Consider the following 26,313-nt stretch of genomic DNA (forward strand, 5'->3'; position numbering starts at 1 on the left):
CTGAGGATTTTCCTTTCCGTGTGATGCATCTCAACAAAAACATAGCATAGACGATCTTTGCTGCGTGACGTCACATATCTTGTTTGTTCCGGCAGATTCCAGCTGCAGCGCCGCCAGATGAGCTGGAGGACTGAAACAATCCGTGAACTTGCTTTCCTCTCTGCTCATCTCATGTCCCCATGTGGACCCATTTCGCTTCCTTTGCATTTCCTCGTCATTTTGAGCCCCCATTTGATCATTTTTCATCTCTTTGTGGCCACTTTGTTTTCACCCATCTCAGTCTGCATCCACCACCCAGACGCGACTAAAACTCACACCGTTTTAAAAACGACACCGTCTTGAGCTTTAAAAGTTCATCATAAACAACTTTATTGACTATTTAAAACACAGGATCAATGAATGTTTTAAAAATTTCCCCAAGTTTTAACTATTAACACGAGTTTCTCTACAAAACAACGATACCTAAGGGTGGAAGAGACAAAAAAAAAAAATGGGAAAAGTTACCCAGATAAAGAGAAAACAACAACAAAGCACTGCTGACATGTGATTTTAGCATCATTACAAGCGATAACTGCAACGTTTCAACACGAGTTGGAATAGATCCTGAGGCACTTTAACCGTGTGTTTATGGCGAACTGCGAGCTAAACGCGTCGGCTCGAGAAAAAAAAAAGCCGATTCCTGCTATCAGAGCAGACTGAATCTTAAAAACAATATAAAACCAAAAGGTGAGCTGATGGGCAGACGATCAACCAGGCGATCACAGAGCGGGCAGGAAGAACTGGACCGCGGCAGGGACGGAGAGGAGGAGCAGGAGGGGCGTGGCCTGAAGCAGGAGGGAGGAGCTCTTCAGAATCACCTCCACCGGGAAGTGGTCGCTCACGGCCAGCACCTGGCAGACAGAAGCAATGGAGAGAAGGAAACGTTAGAGACAGACCTCGGTGCTTCAGGTCAAACCGACTTCCAACAGTTCAACCTCTGAAATGTGACCTTGATACTGAACGGATTCATCCATCACTAACTTTTGCTGGACACCAACAGGCGAACTATCCCTTTAACATGCAGAAGGAAGCCTTGGTGGGCCCAGCCTGGCGGTCTTACCGTTCTCTTTCTAAGTTCAAACTCTTTGGCGGGCCCAGCCTGGTGGTCTTACCGTTCTCTTTCTAAATTTAAACTCTTTGGCGGGCCCGGCGGTCTTACCGTTCTCTTTCTAAGTTTAAACTCTTTGGCGGGCCCGGCCGTCTCACCGTTCTCTTTCTAAGTTTAAACTCTTTGGCGGGCCCGGCGGTCTTACCATTCTCTTTCTAAATTTAAACTCTTTGGCGGGCCCGGCGGTCTTATCGTTCTCTTCCCCAGTTTAAACTCTTTGGCGGGCCCGGCCCGGCGGTCTTATCGTTCTCTTCCCCAGTTTAAACTCTTTGGTAGGCCCGGCCTGGCGGTCTTACCGTTCTCTTTCTAAGTTCAAACTCTTTGGTGGGCCCGGCCCGGTGGTTTTACCGTTCTCTTTACCAGTTTAAACTCTTTGGCGGGCCCGGCCCGGTGGTTTTACCGTTCTCTTTCTAAGTTCAAACTCTTTGGCGGGCCCAGCCTGGCGGTCTTTCCGTTCTCTTTACCAGTTTAAACTCTTTGGTAGGCCCAGCCCGGTGGTCTTACCGTTCTCTTTCTAAGTTCAAACTCTTTGGCGGGCCCAGCCTGGCGGTCTTTCCGTTCTCTTTACCAGTTTAAACTCTTTGGTAGGCCCAGCCCGGTGGTCTTACCGTTCTCTTTCTAAGTTCAAACTCTTTGGCGGGCCCAGCCTGGCGGTCTTACCGTTCTCTTTCTAAGTTCAAACTCTTTGGCGGGCCCGGCCCAGTGGTCTTACCATTCTCTTTCTAAGTTCAAACTCTTTGGCGGGCCCAGCCTGGCGGTCTTACCATTCTCTTTACCAGTTTAAACTCTTTGGTAGGCCCAGCCCGGTGGTCTTACCGTTCTCTTTACCAGTTTAAACTCTTTGGTAGGCCCAGCCCGGTGGTCTTACCGTTCTCTTTCTAAGTTCAAACTCTTTGGCGGGCCCGGCCCAGTGGTCTTACCATTCTCTTTCTAAGTTCAAACTCTTTGGCGGGCCCAGCCTGGCGGTCTTACCGTTCTCTTTACCAGTTTAAACTCTTTGGTGGGCCCGCCCTGGCGGTCTTACCGTTCTCTTTCTAAGTTTAAACTCTTTGGCGGGCCCGGCAGTCTTACCATTCCCTTTCGAAATTTAAACTCTTTGGCGGGCCCGGCAGTCTTACCATTCTCTTTCGAAATTTAAACTCTTTGGTAGGCCCAGCCTGGTGGTCTTACCGTTCTCTTTCTAAATTTAAACTCTTTGGCGGGCCCGGCGGTCTTATCGTTCTCTTTACCAGTTTAAACTCTTTGGTAGGCCCAGCCCGGTGGTCTTACCGTTCTCTTTACCAGTTTAAACTCTTTGGTAGGCCCAGCCCGGTGGTCTTACCGTTCTCTTTCTAAGTTCAAACTCTTTGGCGGGCCCGGCCCAGTGGTCTTACCATTCTCTTTCTAAGTTCAAACTCTTTGGCGGGCCCAGCCTGGCGGTCTTACCGTTCTCTTTACCAGTTTAAACTCTTTGGTGGGCCCGCCCTGGCGGTCTTACCGTTCTCTTTCTAAGTTTAAACTCTTTGGCGGGCCCGGCAGTCTTACCATTCCCTTTCGAAATTTAAACTCTTTGGCGGGCCCGGCAGTCTTACCATTCTCTTTCGAAATTTAAACTCTTTGGTAGGCCCAGCCTGGTGGTCTTACCGTTCTCTTTCTAAATTTAAACTCTTTGGCGGGCCCGGCGGTCTTATCGTTCTCTTTACCAGTTTAAACTCTTTGGTAGGCCCAGCCCGGTGGTCTTACCGTTCTCTTTACCAGTTTAAACTCTTTGGTAGGCCCAGCCCGGTGGTCTTACCGTTCTCTTTCTAAGTTCAAACTCTTTGGCGGGCCCGGCCCAGTGGTCTTACCATTCTCTTTCTAAGTTCAAACTCTTTGGCGGGCCCAGCCTGGCGGTCTTACCGTTCTCTTTACCAGTTTAAACTCTTTGGTGGGCCCGCCCTGGCGGTCTTACCGTTCTCTTTCTAAGTTTAAACTCTTTGGCGGGCCCGGCAGTCTTACCATTCTCTTTCGAAATTTAAACTCTTTGGCGGGCCCGGCAGTCTTACCATTCTCTTTCGAAATTTAAACTCTTTGGTAGGCCCAGCCTGGTGGTCTTACCGTTCTCTTTCTAAATTTAAACTCTTTGGCGGGCCCGGCGGTCTTATCGTTCTCTTTACCAGTTTAAACTCTTTGGTAGGCCCAGCCCGGTGGTCTTACCGTTCTCTTTACCAGTTTAAACTCTTTGGTAGGCCCAGCCCGGTGGTCTTACCGTTCTCTTTCTAAGTTCAAACTCTTTGGCGGGCCCGGCCCAGTGGTCTTACCATTCTCTTTCTAAGTTCAAACTCTTTGGCGGGCCCAGCCTGGCGGTCTTACCGTTCTCTTTACCAGTTTAAACTCTTTGGTGGGCCCGCCCTGGCGGTCTTACCGTTCTCTTTCTAAGTTTAAACTCTTTGGCGGGCCCGGCAGTCTTACCATTCTCTTTCGAAATTTAAACTCTTTGGCGGGCCCGGCAGTCTTACCATTCTCTTTCGAAATTTAAACTCTTTGGTAGGCCCAGCCTGGTGGTCTTACCGTTCTCTTTCTAAATTTAAACTCTTTGGCGGGCCCGGCGGTCTTATCGTTCTCTTTACCAGTTTAAACTCTTTGGTAGGCCCAGCCCGGTGGTCTTACCGTTCTCTTTCTAAGTTCAAACTCTTTGGCGGGCCCGGTGGTCTTACCGTTCTCTTTACCAGTTTAAACTCTTTGGCGGGCCCGGCCTGGCGGTCCTACCGTTCTCTTTCTAAGTTCAAACTCTTTGGTGGGCCCAGCGGTCTTACCGTTCTCTTTCTAAATTTAAACTCTTCGGCGATGTTGAAGACTTTTCCAGAGAGCGGCTCGATGGTCTTGAGGAAGGATTGTCCGTGCACCACGATCCTAACACACAAAGAGAAGAGTTCCAGCTGACGCCACACTGAAAGCATGAAGCATCCACCCGACCAGCCACCCACACACACCTGTCGTAGGCACAGTTGGTGGAGTCTGTGACGGTGGTGTCCTCTCGGTCTCTGATCAGCCAGGAGAAGCTGGTGTTGGTGTACAGTCGGATCCTTTTCCGGTCATTTCGGGTCACGTAGGCGCAGCCGGCGTGGAAGTCGCCCAGGAACATCACATTCTGCACACAAACACACAGAGCCATGGAGCTCAGTTCCTGCTCATCTGCTCGGGTCCCAACAAGTGAAGAACCTGCTCTGCGTTGAATTTTTGGGGGCATCCCGGACCCTTAAAGGGCCCGCCCCACCTTTCCAGGCCCAGTTATTCATGCATCTGATCCAGGAAAACAACTTCATATTATAAGTTCCCAACAGATTGGGGGAACACACTCAGTGGGGTCACATGGCTCTGAAAGGATCGGATTATTGGCTAAATTCCAATCAGACTGAGTTATTAAGTGCATGTAGACACCTTAATCTGACTAAGAACTGGATCGGATGGGATTCAGACCCCGAGATAACTGGGCTGAAAGTCACTCTAAACCTGCCTGTAGACCCTGAAGCACGTGGTGAATCAGACTTTGCGTTCTGCGCATGCTCCAGATGTTTTCCCGGGGTCGTGACCCGGAAGTCAAAGGAGACGATATTCCTGTTGTTGTCGCCGTCAGAAAGAAACAAACAACGCGATGGAGAATGCTCCGTTGGGCATCGAGTTTGTGCAACAAGCAGCTCATCACAGCCCAAATGTAGAGGGACGTAGCTTCATCTGGCTCTGCGTTCTCCATCTTTCTCCAATGCCTGAGTTTGTTGTTGTTGTTGGTGGTGAAGAGGTCAACAGGAAGTGGCTCTATTAGCAACAGCTGGAATGGGTACAGCGCCACCTATCATACCGGGGTATGACACGCTTTGTGCCTCTGATCCCATTCATTATCCAAGGAGAATCACCCTTAATAACTCAGTCTGATTGTAATTTAGCCAATAATCTGATCCTTTCAGGGCCATGTGACCCCGCTGAGTGAGTCTCATCTGTAGAAGAAGACCAATGCAGCAGCTTTTAACTCAACAAAAATGGCTGCCGTCTCTGTCTTAGGGCAAGTAGAAACAGACATGGTGTCTTCAATACTGTGGTGTTGTCAGCCGGCCACGATGCTTTGTGCCAAGTTTGTCTACCAACCACAGACTGTGGACCAATCAGCGCTCTTCTCTCTTCTTCTTCATTTATTTGGTGTAGAGAGAAGGCTGTAAACGGCTCTGTTCTGGCTTCCCGAGCCGAACAAGGACTCAGATTCCTTTACCCACCCGATTTCAGCACACACATCAGTACTTTCTCTGCCTTATATTTTAAACAGGGCTCGTTACTCTCTGAACGACCTTCACTTTACAGACTTAAAGGGACAGTTCGCCTCTTCTGACATGAAGCTGTGTAACATCCCATATCAGCAGCATCATTTCTGAACATCTTCTTACCCCCTGCTGCGTCCTGTGAGCAGAGTTCCAGCCTCGTTTTGGTGTTGATGAAGGTAGTCCGGCTAGTTGGCTGGGGTTTAAAAAATAAAGCGTTTTGCTTCTCAAAACAATATGCGTTCAACAGAGTAATACATTTGCATCACAAAATGGTTCTCCAGGAAAAAGTCAGACCTCACAATCGCTTGGCCCTATTTTCTCTCCCTTCGTATCACTGCCTGCTGCCGCCTGCCGACAGCCGCACCTGTTACGCTGTTTGCTGCTCGGTCTGCACAGCACGCAGCAACAAAAGGAAAGGAAAGACAAGTAAAGGAAAAGAAAGGAAAGGAAAGGAAAGAGAAGGAAAGGAAAGGAAACGAAAGGAAAGGAAACGAAAGGAAAGGTAAGGAAAGGAAAGGAAAGGAAACAAAAGGAAAGGAAAGACAAGGAAAAGAAACAAAAGGAAACGAAAGGAAAGGAAAGGAAAGGAAAGAGAAGGAAAGGAAACGAAACGAAAGGAAAGGAAACGAAAGGAAAGGTAAGGAAAGGAAAGGAAACAAAAGGAAAGGAAAGGAAAGGAAAGAGAAGGAAAGGAAACAAAAGAAAGGAAAGGTAAGGAAAGGAAACAAAAGAAAGGAAAGGAAAGGAAAGGTAAGGAAAGGAAAGGTAAGGAAAGGAAAGGAAAGGAAAAGAAACAAAAGAAAAGGAAAGGTAAGGAAAGGAAAGGAAAGGAAAAGAAACAAAAGAAAAGGAAAGGTAAGGAAAGGAAAGGAAAGGAAAAGAAACAAAAGAAAAGGAAAGGTAAGGAAAGGAAAGGAAAGGAAAAGAAACAAAAGAAAAGGAAAGGTAAGGAAAGGAAAGGAAAGGAAAAGAAACAAAAGAAAAGGAAAGGTAAGGAAAGGAAAGGAAAGGAAAAGAAACAAAAGAAAAGGAAAGGTAAGGAAAGGAAAGGAAAGGAAAGGAAAGGAAAAGAAACAAAAGAAAAGGAAAGGAAAGGAAAAGAAACAAAAGAAAAGGAAAGGAAAGGAAAAGAAACGAAGACTGCTCGGTCTGCACAGTTTACACAGCCTGTAGTGATACGAAGGGAGAGAAAATAGGGCCAAGAGATTGTGAGCTCTGACTTTTTCCTGGAGAACCATTTTGTGATGCAAATGTATTACTCTGTTGAACGCATATTGTTCTGAGAAGCAAAACGCTTTATTTTTTAAACCCCAGCCAACTAGCCGGACTACCTTCATCAACACCAAAACGAGGCTGGAACTCTGCTCACAGGACGCAGCAGGGGGTAAGAAGATGTTCAGAAATGATGTTGCTGATATGGGATGTTACACAGCTTCATGTCTGAAGAGGTGAACTGTCCCTTTAAAGACATGCCATGCACAGTAAACTCACTTGGTTTTCCCACATCGCGCTGACTTCCTCAAAGACGTCGTAGAGTCGGTCGATCTCCTCGACAGCCTGAGCCGGTTCAGAGTGCAGCGGAACCAAAATGAACTCGTTGATCTCTGCGGGGGCAGAAAGAAGGACGGTGAAGACAGAAGAGCGAGGACACAAAGCAGAGACACGTCTTTCCTGGTGTCCACTGACCGGTTTTGTTGCTCTGGAAGCGCACTACAAACGGCTCTCTGACGAAGGACTGTTTTCTCTCATACTGATGCTGACCCGTCAGGTTCACTCTGTCCTCCCTGTTCAGAGGAGGAGGTTTGGTCTCGTTTTAGGTTTTAAAGCAAGTTCAATCTAAACTAGATCAACAGCAAACACACAGATTCATGGCTGACAAATACATCCTTTAGCTGAGAAGCGTTCGTTCAGAGAACACCCTCGGAGTTACAACAGAACCTAAAATCAGGGGGAGAAGGCCTTAGAATAGAATCCTTCCAGCTTTAATTATAATTAGGGCTGGGCAACGATTAAAATCTTTAATCTAATTAATCACATGATTTCCCTCATTAACCACGATTAATCGCATTTGTACGCAGAATCCAAAAATGAATCCAAAAGTAGTGTATAGCCTTTAGCATTTAGCTTAATTTTAAATGTGCTGCCATATGAATGAAAGTGCCATAACATTTGTTGTGCAAACACACTTTTAACATCAGCATCTTTCTGTAGTTTTTATGTAGAAGCCTCGCTCCACTGTCTGTTTCCTTGAATGACTTGCTGCTATCAGTTGTGTGTTTTGCCTTTAAGTGATATTTTAGACTGGAACTACTACGCTGAGAAGACAATTCAACTTGGCAGTGTTTACAGATGACTTTGGTTCTGTCGACTCCGCCGTCTGGAAGAACTTTAACATGAAAATGGCCGAGTAAAAGTTCCGTACCCTTCTCCATGTTTGGTGGATCCGCAGATTACTTTCTTTTCCTGTTCCACAGCAGCAGACTTTTACAAAATAAAAGCCTGTGAGCAACAGACTTTTACAAAATAAAAGCCTGTGAGCAACAGACTTTTACAGAATAAAAGCCTGTGAGTAACAGACTTTTACAAAATAAAAGCCTGTGAGCAACAGACTTTTACAGAATAAAAGCCTGTGAGTAACAGACTTTTACAAAATAAAAGCCTGTGAGCAACAGACTTTTACAGAATAAAAGCCTGTGAGTAACAGACTTTTACAAAATAAAAGCCTGTGAGCAACAGACTTTTACAGAATAAAAGCCTGTGAGTAACAGACTTTTACAAAATAAAAGCCTGTGAGCAACAGACTTACAAAAATAAAAGCCTGTGAACGATAGACTTAAATATTTAACAAGTTAACGCGATAATAACGAGTTAACTGGCCCAGCCCTAATTATGAGCGTTCTGAATGAAAGTCCCTCCTATGAACAACTGCACAGTGCAGCATCTTTGCTTTGCTTCGGCAGCTTTTATTCCTCATGGGGGTCGTTCTGAGATGTTGAAAATCGCAGCAAAAAGCCATCTTACCTGTAGATGAAGACGTACTGCTGCATGTCGCTGGGAGAGTTTCCCAGACTCTTACTGGACACCGAGTTGTAGCGATGCCCGTCATACCTCAACACAACACAAAGAGATTACGATTACTAACACGTAGCGTGGAAACTTACATAATTATAGAGTTTAAGCTCTCTTTTTCCAGTCAGCTCACAGTTCAAATGACACCTGCAGTAAGAAATAAGACCTTCTGCATAAATCTCAAATTTTATACCATTTATCTAACATTTTTAGTTGTGTGCGAGTCATTCCTTAAGACTCATTATTGTGTTTTGTTTGTGTGGACAGAGTGAAAATCCTCAAAGTTTTCTACCAGTTCTTTCACATCTTGGACTCTTCAACCACACAATTAGTTTACATCAACCTGCAATAATTCTACTTCCTGTATTTATCAGCAATGTTTGTAGCTAACACGATTGAAGGTAAGGCTAACGAATCAATAATAATTTGCATCAATCATTTGATAGGCAGCTAACATTTCACATTAACACAAAATAATGTTTTTGGAAATATATATGTTTTTTAATAAGACGCCCTATGCTAACCCTGACCTCAGCTATTTAAAACAAACCATCCTCATAAGAACCAAAAACTAAACACAAAGACATATTCTGCACATAAATAAAGGGTTCGCATATCTGCTTGTAACTATATTATAATGTGTAAATATAAGTTAAAGGTTAACTGAATTTAAATGCAAAAGAAACATGCTAACAAAAATTAGGCTAAAGTAGCTGTTGTGTTAGCTAGCTTAGCTACCACCATGTAAATCTGACTAAACACTCGACTAAAGCGCAATGCTGAAGTATTTGTAACTTGGATATTTTTGCCCCACTACATTTATATGAGACACTTTGGTTGTTTTTTTTTTTGCCTAAATATCTAGATGCTAAAGATGCTAATTTAAGAAAACAAAGTAAAAACTAAAACACCATAGGTCTGTTTCAACCTGTTGTGTGGATTTTTATTTTCACATTAAATTAATACTTGAAACCGTCTTCAAGAAAATATAGCTTCAAGTTATTTTATTGCTCCCGTTTATGGTTGGAAATGTTTTTTGTGTAGCACTTTGATTTAGTTTAATATCAATTTTTCAAGACTTTTCAGGCTGCCACGAGAGTTAGAAGGAAGCTAGCAGAGAACAGAAGGAAGAAACTATAACTTTCATGTAACTATATTATAATGTGTAAATAACAGTTAAAGGTTAACTGAATTTAAATGCAAAAGAAACACGCTAACAACAATTAGGCTAAAGTAGCTGTTGTGTTAGCTAGCTTACACTAGTAGTACTCCTACTGTTAACCCACTTTGTATAGCACTTTGATTTAGTTTAATATCAATTCTTCAAGACTTTTCTTTTGTTGCATTTTATTTAACTTAAATCTGGAGCGGGCAGAAATCTAGAAAACAGCAGGAAACCATTTCTGAGTGGTTAAAGTCTCCTGTTAAAGAACCTTTAAGGGACACAAATTCAAAGGAAATGGCGATCCCCAAAAGTCTTTCCTGAGCAACTTTATTGGAGAAAATGTGCAACAACTCTAGGATTTGATTCAGCAACAGTGTTGTTTTTGTCAATGATGACGAAATCATTTCGTTGACGCCACTTTTTTTCATGACGATAACGAGACGGTGACGAGATAAACATAGCTCTCTGATGACGAAAACATGACGAGACGTGTGTGAGTTTTTGTTGACGAGACGAGAATGGACGAAAATGTTAGTGGGTGATCTGTCAGACGTTTAAAATGCATGACATTTCTGATTATTGTGTGTGTCAATTAAAACCTAAAAAGTATCTGCTGCGGCACCTTAAGGCTCGTCACAGGGATATTTTTTCGAAGGTAAGTTACAAATGCTGTTAACATAATCGATAAATTTCATAGTAAGCTAATACATTAGTACGTTTTCCACATACTCCTGGCGCAAATGGGCTGCTAACTTCAGGCTAAAGTTAGCTTTTGTTACGCTAACGTCAATTCATTATGTGTGTGTTACTTTAGCAGCATGTTTAGCCATGTTTACATTCAGTGACGGTGTGGTTATCTCTTTGTGTGTACGTTCTGTCAGCACGTAACTTGATATGTTAAACAGGTCGAGTTACTGTTATACGTAGAGTCTGCTAGCTTTAGCCTAAAAGCCACAAGTGACGTTGTGCAGCCCTAACCAGGACCTGTGCGTTTAGTGCCCTTACAGTAAAGTTGGGACACACGCACAGTACAGAATGAAAAATCAGAAAGCTTTAGTACAGGGTCAGTTAATAAGCGATGTATTTTTGTTCTGCTTGTTTGATAGTTAAGACCATACTATTTTCTTAACACGGTAGACTATACTAATTTTTTCTTTTTATTTTTTACTAAAACTAGACTAAAACCTTTTTGACTTTTCGTTGACTAAAACTATCACATATAGAAGTGACTAAAATGTGACTAAAACTAATAAGCATTTTAGTCCAAAAGACTAAGACTAAATCTAAGATGGTTGTCAAAAACAACACTGTTCAGCAACCCACTCAAAAAGGTTGTTATTGGTTGCAAAGAAAGACAAACAAGTTGACAGAATCTACAGTAAGAGTCTGCAAGATCGGCATAGAAACGAACATCCACCACAGGCTTAGTCTGAACAAGTAGGCATAGACGAGCTCACCACTTTGTGCCAAACTCTGGCTGTAAATAATCATAAAGTTCCAAGAACTTTTTTCTGATGGTTTTCTCGAGATAACGAGTTAATTTAGTTCATTTTTAATGGTTTTGGAGGTCACTTTTTCTCCCCAGTCCGCCCCCATGCTGGTCGCCATGCGCGAGTACCAGCATGGTGGAAAAAAAGCCTGTGAGCGACAGACTTTTACAAAATAAAAGCCTGTGAGCGACAGACTTTTACAAAATAAAAGCCTGTGAGCAACAGACTTACAAAATAAAATAAATAATAAAATAATAAATGGGTTGAACTGGCGCCCCATGTACAGGCTACAGTCCTCGCTGCAGGTGGCCCCGGTTCGACTCCCGCACCGAGCGGCCTTTTGCTGCATGTCTTTCCCCCTGCTTCCTGTCTCTCTGAACTTTCTATTAAAGGCGCAAAAGCCCTCAAAAAGTTTTTTTTTTTTTTTTAATAAGAAAACAAACAAAAAATTACAGTAAATAAAATAAAACCTGCGTTAATGTGCAATAAAATATTTATCGGCGTTAAATAATTAATGCGTTAACGCGATAATAACGAGTTAACTTGCCCAGCCCTAATATAAACACATATAAATAGACTGTGGAGAAAAAAAATGGCCTCGAAAACCATCGGTAAATTAACTCGTTATCTCGAGAAAACTATCAAAAAAAAAAGTTTATACGCACCACATCCGCTCTGGGCTTCCGTAGTGTTCAACACATAAACCATGATTTTTTTTTTTTTTTGCAATGTTAAGGTAAAACATAAGCTACAAAAGATCCCAAATTAAGAGCCGTTCGGGAGTCAAAAGAGCCGAATCACTAATAACTTCCATCCCGCAGAGATGAAGTTCAATGGTTTATAACCTCAGAGTGAACATACTGAACAGGCACAAATCTCAGGTTTCTGTTATTCCAGAAGAGCCAACACCCGAAGTGATCAGTCCAACCCATCACCAGGAATTTGTAAATGAATCCCAAATCATAAGCAGGCTGTTACCCATCAAACATCCCCAGGAGGAAGCAGCTGACTGCTGGGAAAAGTAAACCCTCACTGAAGCGCTTCGGCTGGTTTAAGCTCTGTGAGCATTCAGAAGCTAACGCTCCGTTTCTCAGGCTCGCTATCAGACCACCAGCTGAAAGAGATGATGAATATTAAAGTGCTAAGTCTGAGCTATAATTTGAAAATGCTTCTTTCTGTTCTCTGCTAGCTTCCTTCTGTTCTTCGCTAGTTTCCCTCTGTTCTTCGCTAGCTTCCTTCTGTTCTCTCCTAGCTTCCTTCTGTTCTCTCCTAGCTTCCTTCTGTTCTCTCCTAGCTTCCTTCTGTTCTCTGCTAGCTTCCTTCTGTTCTTTGCTAGCTTCCTTCTGTTCTCTGCTAGCTTCCTTCTGTTCTTCGCTAGCTTCCTTCTGTTCTCTCCTAGCTTCCTTCTGTTCTCCGCTAGCTTCCTTCTGTTCTCCGCTAGCTTCCCTCTGTTCTCTCCTAGCTTCCTTCTGTTCTCTGCTAGCTTCCTTCTGTTCTCAGCTAGCTTCCCTCTGTTCTCTCCTAGCTTCCTTCTGTTCTCTGCTAGCTTCCTTCTGTTCTCTCCTAGCTTCCTTCTGTTCTCTCCTAGCGTCCTTCTGTTCTCTCCTAGCTTCCTCTGTTCTCTCCTAGCTTCCTTCTGTTCTCTGCTAGCTTCCTTCTGTTCTTTGCTAGTTTCCCTCTGTTCTTCGCTAGCTTCCTTCTGTTCTCTGCTAGCTTCCTTCTGTTCTTCGCTAGCTTCCTTCTGTTCTCTCCTAGCTTCCTTCTGTTCTCCGCTAGCTTCCTTCTGTTCTCCGCTAGCTTCCCTCTGTTCTCTCCTAGCTTCCTTCTGTTCTCTGCTAGCTTCCTTCTGTTCTCCGCTAGCTTCCCTCTGTTCTCTCCTAGCTTCCTTCTGTTCTCTGCTAGCTTCCTTCTGTTCTCTCCTAGCTTCCTTCTGTTCTCTGCTAGCTTCCTTCTGTTCTCCGCTAGCTTCCTTCTGGTCTTTCCTAGCTTCCTTCTGGTCTCTCCTAGCTTCCTTCTGTTCTCCGCTAGTTTCCCTCTGTACTCTCCTAGCTTCCTTCTGTTCTCTGCTAGCTTCCTTCTGTTCTCCGCTAGCTTCCTTCTGGTCTCTCCTAGCTTCCTTCTGTTCTCTCCTAGCTTCCTTCTGGTCTCTCCTAGCTTCCTTCTGTTCTCTGCTAGCTTCCCTCTGTTCTCTCCTAGCTTCCTTCTGTTCTCTCCTAGCTTCCTTCTGTTCTCTCCTATCTTCCTTTTGTTCTCTCCTAGCTTCCTTCTGTTCTCTCCTAGCTTCCTTAAGAGGGCCAAGAGATTGTGAGGTCTCACTTTTTCCTGGAGAACCATTTTGTGATGCAAATGTATTACTCTTTTGAACGCATATTGTTCTGAGAAGCAAAACGCTTTATTTTTTAAACCCCAGCCAACTAGCCGGACTACCTTCATCAACACCAAAACGAGGCTGGAACTCTGCTCACAGGACGCAGCAGGGGGTAAGAAGATGTTCATAAATGATGTTACTGATATGGGATGTTACACAGCTGTCAAAAGAGGTGAACTGTCCCTTTAACACAAATCTTATCCAGCAGCTTTGTCAGCAAAGATAAGCCCCTCCTGCATTGACCCCACATCAGATTTGCGGGTGAACTGTAACCAAAAGGCCAGCTGTGTGATTCAGCTCAGCTCAGATAGACATTAAGATTAGTCAGATGAATAAAGGTGATTAATTATGATTAGATTATTTAACATGCTCATAAAATTCACTGTACCTGTAGGTTTTCCTGCAGGAGGACGACAGCAGACACAACAAATCACCACTTTAGTATCAAATATACATGAAGCAGTTACAGAGATTGTACTATTGTTAAAGAACATCCTATCGGTAAAATTGTTCAGTTTTTACACGTCAAATAAGTCTCGAGAAGATCAAGAAGATGCAAAGAAATTACGCAACATGTCCAGAGCTACTGCAGCAGGCGCCATTTTAGAGCAAAGTTAGCAGCTAGAGTAAAAGTTCACTCTTTTGTAGCCTTTTGGTGAAAACCGAAGCGTCAGCCCAAGTGTTATGTTCCCATCAACCCCGATTGGAAGTGAAAGCGATAAATACCATAAATTACTGCTACAAACGCATGGTAACATTTCATGTTAGCTTTTTAATGGAAAGGACGCTAGCGGAGAACAGAAGGAAGCTAGCGGAGAACAGCAGGACGCTAGCAGAGAACAAGAGAAAGCTAGCAGAGAACAGAAGGAAGCTAGCAGAGAACAGAAGGAAGCTAGTAGTGAGCGGAAGGTTGCTAGCAGAGAACAGAAGGAAGCTAGCAGAGAACAGCAGGAAGCTAGCGAAGAACGGAAGGAAGCTAGCAGAGAATAGAAGGAAACTAGCAGAGAACAGAAGGAAGCTAGCAGAGAGCGGAAGGAAGCTAGTAGTGAGCGGAAGGTTGCTTGCAGAGACCAGAAGGAAACTAGCAGAGAACAGCAGGAAGCTAGCAAAGAACAGAAGGAAGTTAGCAGAGAACGAAAGGAAACTAGCAGAGAACAGAAGGAAGCTAGTAGTGAGCGGAAGGTTGCTAGCAGAGACCAGAAGGAAGCTAGCAAAGAACGGAAGGAAGCTAGCAGAGAACAGAAGGAAGCTAGCAGAGAACAGAAGGAAACTAGCAGAGAACAGAAGGAAACTAGCAGAGAACAGAAGGAAACTAGCAGAGAACAGAAGGAAGCTAGTAGTGAGCGGAAGGTTGCTTGCAGAGACCAGAAGGAAACTAGCAGAGAACAGCAGGAAGCTAGCAAAGAACAGAAGGAAGTTAGCAGAGAACGAAAGGAAACTAGCAGAGAACAGAAGGAAGCTAGTAGTGAGCGGAAGGTTGCTAGCAGAGACCAGAAGGAAGCTAGCAGAGAACAGAAGGAAGCTAGCAGAGAACAGAAGGAAGCTAGCAGAGAACAGCAGGAAGCTAGCGAAGAACAGAAGGAAGTTAGCAGAGAACAGAAGGAAGTTAGCAGAGAACAGAAGGAAGCTAGTAGTGAGCGGAAGGTTGCTAGCAGAGAACAGAAGGAAGCTAGCAGAGAACAGAAGGAAGCTAGCAGAGAACAGAAGGAAGCTAGCGGAGAACTGAAGGAAACTAGCAGAGAACAGAAGGAAGCTAGCGGAGAACTGAAGGAAGCTAGCAGAGAACAGAAGGAAGCTAGCGGAGAACAGAAGGAAACTAGCAGAGAACAGAAGGAAGCTAGCAGTGAGCGGAAGGTTGCTAGCAGAGACCAGAAGGAAGCTAGCAGAGAACAGAAGGAAGCTAGCAGAGAACAGAAGGAAGCTAGCGAAGAACAGAAGGAAGTTAGCAGAGAATAGAAGGAAGTTAGCAGAGAACAGAAGGAAGCTAGTAGTGAGCGGAAGGTTGCTAGCAGAGAACAGAAGGAAGCTAGCAGAGAACAGAAGGAAGCTAGCGGAGAACAGAAGGAAACTAGCAGAGAACAGAAGGAAGCTAGCGGAGAACTGAAGGAAACTAGCAGAGAACAGAAGGAAGCTAGCAGAGAACAGAAGGAAGCTAGCAGAGAACTGAAGGAAGCTAGCAGAGAACAGAAGGAAGCTAGCGGAGAACAGAAGGAAACTAGCAGAGAACAGAAGGAAGCTAGCAGAGAACAGAAGGAAGCTAGCGGAGAACAGAAGGAAGCTAGCAGAGAACAGAAGGAAGCTAGCAGAGAACAGAAAGAAGTTAGCAGAGAACAGAAGGAAGCTAGTAGTGAGCAGAAGGTTGCTAGCAGAGAACAGAAGGAAGCTAGCAGAGAACAGAAGGAAACTAGCAGAGAACAGAAGGAAGCTAGTAGTGAGCGGAAGGTTGCTAGCGGAGAACAGAAGGAAGCTAGCAGAGAACAGAAGGAAGCTAGCGGAGAACAGAAGGAAGCTAGCAGAGAACAGAAGGAAGCTAGCGGAGAACAGAAGGAAACTAGCAGAGAACAGAAGGAAGCTAGCAGAGAACAGAAGGTAGCTAGCGGAGAACAGAAGGAAGCTAGCAGAGAACAGAAGGAAGCTAGCAGAGAACAGAAGGAAACTAGCAGAGAACAGAAGGAAGCTAGCAGAGAACAGAAGGAAGCTAGTAGTGAGCGGAAGGTTGCTAGCAGAGAACAGAAGGAAGCTAGCGGAGCTGTTGAAATGTCCCCAGAACTACCCCGCTCTTTTAAAAACTATTTCAATATGGCATTTAAATGAAATACTTGCTTTTGTTCTCTTGACACTCAGTTAAATACTTTTTCTGAAAATTAAACCAACAGATGGTTCATGCTATGATTGCTGTGTTAATGGATGGAATAATCTACAGAATACTGGATTACATCTGTAATCTTTTGACTCATACGTTCAGACCATCGGACAGTGACCTGCAGCGGGGTAGTTATGATTCGTAGTAGTTAGTGGTTAAGTTTCCCCACACACAGATTTATTTCTTCACTCAGACTGTACCTGTTGAGTTTGGTCAGCAAAGCTTTGATGGCTTTACCGTCTGAATCCACCACGTGTTGCAGGAGACAGATGTCACAGCGAGACACGACCTGCACAGGATGGAAACAGGCCGTCAGTCAAAGGCATAATCATAGTTTCTATGTTTTAAAAAGAGCCTTTTCTCCCTCATTTATTAATGAAAAAATATGTATATATATATAATATAATAATAATGTTAATGCTCGCACTGTTCGCGTTATGTACCGACTACAGTTTAGGTCAAAGAATTTTCTCTTGAGCAACTTTGGACAATGAAAAACTTAACGGAAGATGAACAAAAATGCCCACAAAGCAGATGCAGGTACAGCTTAATATTTAAGGAGGAATTTAATCACAACAACAACGCGTGTGTGCGTCCCACCTTCGTCAGAGTGTGCAACGCTCTGTGGTTCGATGCCTTCTTCAGGTTAAAGTTCGGCACATTGTAGGCACAGATCCTGAAATCTGTCACTTTAGCTCCGACGAGGAAAAGGCTGAAGGCCGAGAGGAGGAGGAGGAGAGAAGGGCGCCACCTCATGGCTGGATCTGAGGAGGCAACAAGAAGCACACAGAGTCATTCAGGTGAAGCTAAAACAGCTAAAACAGCTAAAACATCAGATATTTCAGCTTACAGTCCTTAAAAAAAGCCTGAAAGTAAATCTAACTTTTATTATGTTGAACTAATATTCTGAGTCCCATCAGAGTCCAACCGGAACAAAAAACGCTCATTTCATCAGACCAGGTTGTGCTGCTGGTTAAGCTGCTGGTTAAGCTGCTGGTTAAGCTGCTGGTTAAGCTGCTGGTTAAGCTGCTGGTTAAACTGCTGGTTAAACTGCTGGTTAAGCTGCTGGTTAAGCTGCAGATTAAGCTGCTGGTTAAACTGCAAAATAAAAGACTTTTACAAAATAAAAACTTGTGACCAACAGACTTTCACAAAATAAAAGCCTGTGAGCGACAGACTTTTACAAAATAAAAGCCTGTGAGCGACAGACTTTTACAAAATAAAAGCCTGTGAGCGACAGACTTTTACAAAATAAAAGCCTGAGAGCAGCAGACTTTTACAAAATAAAAGCCTGAGAGCAGCAGACTTTTACAAAATAAAAGCCTGAGAGCAACAGACTTTTACAAAATAAAAGCCTGTGAGCGACAGACTTTTACAAAATAAAACCCTGTGAGCAACAGACTTTTACAAAATAAAAGCCTGTGAGCAACAGACAGCTGGCCCCATTTCAAGTCCCGCATCGGACGGCCCTGTGCTGCGTGTTGTTCCCCCTCTCTCTGCCCCTGCTTCCTGTTTCTCTGAACTTTCCATTAAAGGAACAAAAGCCCCCCCCAAAAAATTTAGCATTATTCTTTCTTCTAATTAATAAAAAAAAACTGCATTAATGTTCGATAAACTATTTATCTGCGTTAAATGATTAACAAGTTAACTCCCCAGCCCTGTAGAAAAGATGAGGACAGCTGTGAAATTCTTAACTGCTCACTTCAATCAGGCACGTTTCCTAAACCCTTAAAAGTAGCTGCCATCAAGCCACTCCTAAAAAAGACAACATTGGATGCTTCCATTTTAACCAACTACAGACCCATCTCAAATCTTCCTTTTATAGCCAAGATTGTTGAGAAAGTGTTTTTTAATCAACTCCGTAACTTCTTGAACTCCAGTGGACTCCTTGACAAATTTCAGTCAGGCTTCCGACTTCACCACAGTACAGAAAAGGCTCTTATTAAAGTGTTAAATGACATAAGGTTGAACACTGACTCAGGCAAGGTGTCAGTTCTGGTCCTGTTGGATCTCAGCGCTGCATTTGACACTGTGGATCACAGTATACTGCAGAACAGGTTGGAAACCTGGGCAGGACTCAGCGGGACAGTCCTAGAATGGTTCAGGTCCTACTTGGAGGAGCGGCGTTATTTTGTGACTATTGGAAGTAATCAATCTGATCGAGTGGCTATGACATGTGGAGTTCCTCAGGGGTCAGTTCTTGGACCCCTTCTGTTCACCCTATACATGCTGCCTCTGGGTCAAATTCTGAAGAACTCTAAAGTCAACTACCACAGCTATGCAGATGACACACAGATATATCTGGCACTGTCTCCAGATGACTGCAGTCCTATAGAGTCATTGTGCGACTGCTTAGAGCAAGTCAAAAAGTGGATGAACCAAAATTTCCTTCAGTTAAATCAAGAAGAAACTGAGGTCATTGTGTTTGGCAACAGAGAGAAGAGGTTTGCTGTCAGTAAACATCTTGAGTCACTGTCTCTAGAAACTAAAGACCAAGTCCGGAACCTCGGCGTGCTGATAGACTCAGACCTGACCTTCAACAATCATATCAAATCAGTCACCAAATCAGCCTTTTATCAACTTAAGAACATATCCAGAATGAAGGGTTTCATGTCCCAAACAGATCAGGGGAAGCTGATTCATGCTACATGCTAATGCTAACGGTCTTCTGACTGGACTCCCCCAAAAGAGTCTCAAACAGCTGCAGCTCATTCAGAACGCTGCAGCCCGAGTTTTAACCAGAACAGAGAGATCACATCACATCACCCCAGTTCTCAAGTCTTTACATCGGCTCCCGGTCAGATACAGAATAGATTTTGAAGTTCTGGAACGGTTTAGGTCCAGAATACATGAATGACATGCTGTTAGTATAAACCCAGCAGAGCTCTGAGATCTGCTGACTCAGGTCAGATAGTGGAGCCCAGAGTTCAAACTGGACCCGGTGAAGCAGCTTTTAGCTGTTCTGCTGCACACAACTGGAACAAACTACCAGCAGAACTGAAATCAGCCCCAACTGTGAGCACTTTTAAATCCAGGTTAAAAACATTTCTCTTTCGGTGTGCGGTGTATGGTTGAGTTTTAATTCTATTTTTAATTTTTTTCTTTAAATTGCTTGTTTTCATGCTGCTTTATGCTGTTCTTTTAAAAGCCTTGTCTTTATGTAAAGCACATTGAGTTGCCTGTGGTATGAAATGTGCTGTAGAAATAAAGATGCCTGGCCTTCTGGTTACCCTCTTCATGCTGATTCTTCCTTTTCTCACATCAATTATTCTTCTTTCTCCTCCTGTTGTTCCTCTTTTTGGTCGCCGCTTCACTTCCTTCTCGTTATATTTTCTATTCTTTAACTCCTCCTCTGACAGGTTTCTCTTCTTCCTGCAGATGTTCCACAGAAAGAGACTCCACCATGAACAGAAGCTGCAGGAGCCGTGAGTTCTGGTCCTGGCTCTAAAACCAGAGGTTCAGACCTGGTCCTGGCTCTAAAACCAGAGGTTCAGACCTGGTCCTGGCTCTAAAACCAGAGGTTCAGACCTGGTCCTGGCTCTAAAACCAGAGGTTCAGACCTGGTCCTGGCTCTAAAACCAGAGGTTCAGACCTGGTCCTGGCTCTAAAACCAGAGATTCAGACCTGGTCCTGGCTCTAAAACCAGAGATTCAGACCTGGTCCTGGCTCTAAAACCAGAGGTTCAGACCTGGTCCTGGCTCTAAAACCAGAGATTCAGACCTGGTCCTGGCTCTAAAACCAGAGGTTCAGACCTGGTCCTGGCTCTAAAACCAGAGGTTCAGACCTGGTCCTGGCTCTAAAACCAGAGGTTCAGACCTGGTCCTGGCTCTAAAACCAGAGGTTCAGACCTGGTCCTGGCTCTAAAACCAGAGATTCAGACCTGGTCCTGGCTCTAAAACCAGAGGTTCAGACCTGGTCCTGGCTCTAAAACCAGAGGTTCAGACCTGGTCCTGGCTCTAAAACCAGAGGTTCAGACCTGGTCCTGGCTCTAAAACCAGAGGTTCAGACCTGGTCCTGGCTCTAAAACCAGAGGTTCAGACCTGGTCCTGGCTCTAAAACCAGAGATTCAGACCTGGTCCTGGCTCTAAAACCAGAGGTTCAGACCTGGTCCTGGCTCTAAAACCAGAGATTCAGACCTGGTCCTGGCTCTAAAACCAGAGGTTCTCAGACCTGGTCCTGGCTCTAAAACCAGAGGTTCTCAGACCTGGTCCTGGCTCTAAAACCAGAGGTTCTCAGACCTGGTCCTGGCTCTAAAACCAGAGGTTCTCAGACCTGGTCCTGGCTCTAAAACCAGAGGTTCAGACCTGGTCCTGGCTCTAAAACCAGAGGTTCAGACCTGGTCCTGGCTCTAAAACCAGAGGTTCAGACCTGGTCCTGGCTCTAAAACCAGAGATTCAGACCTGGTCCTGGCTCTAAAACCAGAGGTTCTCAGACCTGGTCCTGGCTCTAAAACCAGAGGTTCTCAGACCTGGTCCTGGCTCTAAAACCAGAGGTTCTCAGACCTGGTCCTGGCTCTAAAACCAGAGGTTCAGACCTGGTCCTGGCTCTAAAACCAGAGATTCAGACCTGGTCCTGGCTCTAAAACCAGAAGTTAAGACCTGGTCCTGGCTCTAAAACCAGAGGTTCAGACCTGGTCCTGGCTCTAAAACCAGAGGTTCAGAACTGGTCCTGGCTCTAAAACCAGAGGTTCAGAACTGGTCCTGGCTCTAAAACCAGAGGTTCAGACCTGGTCCTGGCTCTAAAACCAGAGGTTCAGACCTGGTCCTGGCTCTAAAACCAGAGGTTCAGAACTGGTCCTGGCTCTAAAACCAGAGGTTCAGACCTGGTCCTGGCTCTAAAACCAGAGGTTCAGACCTGGTCCTGGCTCTAAAACCAGAGGTTCAGACCTGGTCCTGGCTCTAAAACCAGAGGTTCAGACCTGGTCCTGGCTCTAAAACCAGAGGTTCTCAGACCTGGTCCTGGCTCTAAAACCAGAGGTTCAGACCTGGTCCTGGCTCTAAAACCAGAGATTCAGACCTGGTCCTGGCTCTAAAACCAGAGGTTCTCAGACCTGGTCCTGGCTCTAAAACCAGAGGTTCAGACCTGGTCCTGGCTCTAAAACCAGAGGTTCAGACCTGGTCCTGGCTCTAAAACCAGAGGTTCAGACCTGGTCCTGGCTCTAAAACCAGAGGTTCAGACCTGGTCCTGGCTCTAAAACCAGAGATTCAGACCTGGTCCTGGCTCTAAAACCAGAGGTTCTCAGACCTGGTCCTGGCTCTAAAACCAGAGGTTCTCAGACCTGGTCCTGGCTCTAAAACCAGAGGTTCTCAGACCTGGTCCTGGCTCTAAAACCAGAGGTTCTCAGACCTGGTCCTGGCTCTAAAACCAGAGGTTCAGACCTGGTCCTGGCTCTAAAACCAGAGATTCAGACCTGGTCCTGGCTCTAAAACCAGAAGTTAAGACCTGGTCCTGGCTCTAAAACCAGAGGTTCAGACCTGGTCCTGGCTCTAAAACCAGAGGTTCAGAACTGGTCCTGGCTCTAAAACCAGAGGTTCAGACCTGGTCCTGGCTCTAAAACCAGAGGTTCAGACCTGGTCCTGGCTCTAAAACCAGAGATTCAGACCTGGTCCTGGCTCTAAAACCAGAGGTTCAGACCTGGTCCTGGCTCTAAAACCAGAGGGTCAGACCTGGTCCTGGCTCTAAAACCAGAGGTTCAGACCTGGTCCTGGCTCTAAAACCAGAGGTTCAGACCTGGTCCTGGCTCTAAAACCAGAGGTTCAGACCTGGTCCTGGCTCTAAAACCAGAGGTTCTCAGACCTGGTCCTGGCTCTAAAACCAGAGGTTCAGACCTGGTCCTGGCTCTAAAACCAGAGGTTCAGACCTGGTCCTGGCTCTAAAACCAGAGGTTCAGACCTGGTCCTGGCTCTAAAACCAGAGATTCAGACCTGGTCCTGGCTCTAAAACCAGAGGTTCAGACCTGGTCCTGGCTCTAAAACCAGAGGTTCAGACCTGGTCCTGGCTCTAAAACCAGAGATTCAGACCTGGTCCTGGCTCTAAAACCAGAGGTTCTCAGACCTGGTCCTGGCTCTAAAACCAGAGGTTCAGACCTGGTCCTGGCTCTAAAACCAGAGGTTCAGACCTGGTCCTGGCTCTAAAACCAGAGATTCAGACCTGGTCCTGGCTCTAAAACCAGAGGTTCAGACCTGGTCCTGGCTCTAAAACCAGAGATTCAGACCTGGTCCTGGCTCTAAAACCAGAGGTTCTCAGACCTGGTCCTGGCTCTAAAACCAGAGGTTCTCAGACCTGGTCCTGGCTCTAAAACCAGAGGTTCTCAGACCTGGTCCTGGCTCTAAAACCAGAGGTTCAGACCTGGTCCTGGCTCTAAAACCAGAAGTTAAGACCTGGTCCTGGCTCTAAAACCAGAGGTTCAGACCTGGTCCTGGCTCTAAAACCAGAGGTTCAGACCTGGTCCTGGCTCTAAAACCAGATGTTCAGACCTGGTCCTGGCTCTAAAACCAGAGGTTCAGAACTGGTCCTGGCTCTAAAACCAGAGGTTCAGACCTGGTCCTGGTTCTAAAACCAGAGGTTCTCAGACCTGGTCCTGGCTCTAAAACCAGAGGTTCAGACCTGGTCCTGGCTCTAAAACCAGAGGTTCAGACCTGGTCCTGGCTCTAAAACCAGAGGTTCAGACCTGGTCCTGGCTCTAAAACCAGAGGTTCAGACCTGGTCCTGGCTCTAAAACCAGAGATTCAGACCTGGTCCTGGCTCTAAAACCAGAGATTCAGACCTGGTCCTGGCTCTAAAACCAGAGGTTCAGACCTGGTCCTGGCTCTAAAACCAGAGGTTCAGACCTGGTCCTGGCTCTAAAACCAGAGGTTCTCAGACCTGGTCCTGGCTCTAAAACCAGAGGTTCAGACCTGGTCCTGGCTCTAAAACCAGAGGTTCAGACCTGGTCCTGGCTCTAAAACCAGAGATTCAGACCTGGTCCTGGCTCTAAAACCAGAGGTTCAGACCTGGTCCTGGCTCTAAAACCAGAGATTCAGACCTGGTCCTGGCTCTAAAACCAGAGGTTCTCAGACCTGGTCCTGGCTCTAAAACCAGAGGTTCTCAGACCTGGTCCTGGCTCTAAAACCAGAGGTTCTCAGACCTGGTCCTGGCTCTAAAACCAGAGGTTCAGACCTGGTCCTGGCTCTAAAACCAGAAGTTAAGACCTGGTCCTGGCTCTAAAACCAGAGGTTCAGACCTGGTCCTGGCTCTAAAACCAGAGGTTCAGACCTGGTCCTGGCTCTAAAACCAGATGTTCAGACCTGGTCCTGGCTCTAAAACCAGAGGTTCAGAACTGGTCCTGGCTCTAAAACCAGAGGTTCAGACCTGGTCCTGGTTCTAAAACCAGAGGTTCTCAGACCTGGTCCTGGCTCTAAAACCAGAGGTTCAGACCTGGTCCTGGCTCTAAAACCAGAGGTTCAGACCTGGTCCTGGCTCTAAAACCAGAGGTTCAGACCTGGTCCTGGCTCTAAAACCAGAGGTTCAGACCTGGTCCTGGCTCTAAAACCAGAGATTCAGACCTGGTCCTGGCTCTAAAACCAGAGATTCAGACCTGGTCCTGGCTCTAAAACCAGAGGTTCAGACCTGGTCCTGGCTCTAAAACCAGAGGTTCAGACCTGGTCCTGGCTCTAAAACCAGAGGTTCAGACCTGGTCCTGGCTCTAAAACCAGAGATTCAGACCTGGTCCTGGCTCTAAAACCAGAGATTCAGACCTGGTCCTGGCTCTAAAACCAGAGATTCAGACCTGGTCCTGGCTCTAAAACCAGAGATTCAGACCTGGTCCTGGCTCTAAAACCAGAGATTCAGACCTGGTCCTGGCTCTAAAACCAGAGGTTCAGACCTGGTCCTGGCTCTAAAACCAGAGGTTCAGACCTGGTCCTGGCTCTAAAACCAGAGGTTCAGACCTGGTCTTTTTGTTTATAAGAAACGTGTGAAGGCAAACATTAACTTTGTCTTTTTGTTAAAAAGGCAAACCGACTTCAGTGTGAGCGAGGCGAGATCATGTGACAGCAGAGCTGACCGGTTTGACGGATCTGAGCGTGCCCAGACCTGAACAGGCCGCAGGCAGAAAGACAGCAAGGACGCAGAACCTGTTCGCTGAAGCCACGCCCCCTGAAGACATGTTTACCTGCTCTCTGAAACGTGTAACCATCCAACTGACGTGAGTCACAAGGATCAGAACAAAAGGGCCGTTTCCCTCTCCTTCCATCACAAAAACATCCAAATTCTAAGTAAATCGGGACTAAAACCTGAAAACTGAAATTATTGGATGAATAAGTGTAAAAAAAATGAATAAAAACGAGCCGTTTGGGCCCCAGAGCAGTTAGAAAGTATCCAGCTGATTTCAGATATTACTGTTCAGCCAGAGTCTGAGTGCTTTTTTAATCCCAGATGGTTATTCAGGCTTTAACCCTGAACATCGGCTGATGAATCAACCTGTCGTCACGCTTTTATTTAGCATTCTTTAATCCATTCTTTGGTCCTGTTTGCTGATGTCAGCCCCGTCTCAGGCAAAGAAAAGTCCCATCATGGGAACTCTGCAGCCAGTGAACCGGGAGAGGCCTCTTCATGCAGTTAACCACCTGATTTTTATCACTTAACCAGGTTTCTAACTGTAAGGATGAAGCAGCGGTCAGGACGGGCTCGATGATTCGGGTCACCCTCAGATCCCCAAACTCTAAATATGGGACCGTTTCATGCAAAGCTGTAACACGAGGTTCTCTGAGGAGCTCATTTTGGTTCATAGTTTACTCTTTATAGTTAAATTAAGTCTTTTTTTAGGACGATTAATGTTTGACAGGTTGTGTAACTCTGAGATTTGTGTCATTTACTCATTTAACCAGGAAGTCCTGGGGACTAACCGACTGTTTTCTCTCATAAGGGAGGTCCCAACACTAACGCAGGGGGTGGAGGGGGTGTGACCCCCCCCCCATACTTCTGATGTAAATACATGTCACACTGAGGCAGTTTCCTCTTTTATTTCCAGCTGTAAAACGCCTCAAAGCAGAAAAGGTCCCAATAAATACAACAAATGTCATCTCAAGGCACTTAAATAATAAAGTCCAATTCAAGCCAGTTGGAATTCAATTCATTGTAATCATAATTATTCATAAAATAATCCAATTTGTTCATATAGAGCCAATTCAAAAACTATTTCCTAGCTCAGGACACCAACAGATTGCACTGAAACTTTGTTTTCGGTCCAAAAGCAGTGAAACGGTCTGAGGATCGCCACCCAAAGCAAAGGCTGCAGCCTGGTTCATTCACTTCAAACCCATTAGTGGAGCCCGTTTGGTTCTGATTCATCACTCATGGGTTTAACCTCCTTTAAATCAAAGTGTTTAGATGCGTCTTTGGTGCAGAAAGCTGCTGAAAACACATCTGTGCAGGCGACACCAGCAGAAATGTTTGGTCTAAAAAGCCTTCAGAGGCCACAGAGTGGTGCTTCTGGCTGCTTTGTGAGGACATTTGGTTTGATTCCTTCCCCAGGAACAGAGGCCGGACCCTCTAACGGATATAATACCCTGTAGGGGGGGGCTTATTAAAGCCTTTCTGCAGGAGTCAACCAACAACTAACTCACTGTTTAAATTTATTTCCACCAGTCTGAGCCACACAAATCAGAATAAAAGTCCCTGTGAAATTAAAGGATGATTCCCAAACTCTGCAAACGCACCACAGAAAGAAGAAGTCTGTAAAACACTCACACTAACTCACACTAACTCACACTAACTCACACCACAGAAGGAAGAAGGCTTATATATATATATATATTTATATATATATATTTATATCTTACCTGTTCAGGTGAGCTGGGGGTCGAACCGTAACCGTGTGTCGTCTCTGCTGCTGAAAAGTTTCACCTGCTGGGTGGAGGCTCCCAACCTTACAGTGTCTCTTCTTCTTCCTGGTTGTGTC

The 26,313-nt window shown here is 45.2% G+C and overlaps 1 protein-coding gene across 2 annotated transcripts; it reads right to left on the reverse strand.

The window, feature by feature from the left end:
• Positions 1-352: 352 nt before the first annotated feature.
• Positions 353-26,313, reverse strand: LOC142390476 (deoxyribonuclease gamma-like). Of its 2 annotated transcripts, XM_075475936.1 has the most exons (10): positions 26,195-26,313; positions 16,974-17,137; positions 16,574-16,662; positions 13,899-13,910; positions 8,440-8,526; positions 7,105-7,202; positions 6,910-7,022; positions 4,099-4,256; positions 3,922-4,018; positions 353-890 (listed from the first exon to the last, which is right to left on the reverse strand). In XM_075475936.1, the coding sequence occupies exons 2-10, from the start codon at positions 17,127-17,129 to the stop codon at positions 759-761; spliced, it is 942 nt and encodes a 313-aa protein (XP_075332051.1). In that variant the 5' UTR covers positions 17,130-17,137; positions 26,195-26,313; the 3' UTR covers positions 353-758. The 2 variants fall into 2 exon arrangements, with proteins under 2 accessions (XP_075332051.1, XP_075332052.1); XM_075475937.1 differs by lacking the exon at positions 13,899-13,910.

Source organism: Odontesthes bonariensis, chromosome 10 (assembly GCF_027942865.1).
Source record: "Odontesthes bonariensis isolate fOdoBon6 chromosome 10, fOdoBon6.hap1, whole genome shotgun sequence".
NCBI lineage: Eukaryota > Metazoa > Chordata > Actinopteri > Atheriniformes > Atherinopsidae > Odontesthes > Odontesthes bonariensis.

Bases quoted from the DNA above. Each gene is read 5' to 3' on its own strand.
- LOC142390476 (XM_075475936.1), bottom strand. From the start codon at position 17,129: ATGAGGTGGCGCCCTTCTCTCCTCCTCCTCCTCTCGGCCTTCAGCCTT. The intron at 7,023-7,104 runs GTCAGTGGACAC...CTGCCCCCGCAG, and splicing joins CTTCCAGAGCAACAAAACCG to AGATCAACGAGTTCATTTTG. The intron at 891-3,921 runs GTAAGACCGCTG...TCTGTCTGCCAG, and splicing joins TTAAATTTAGAAAGAGAACG to GTGCTGGCCGTGAGCGACCA.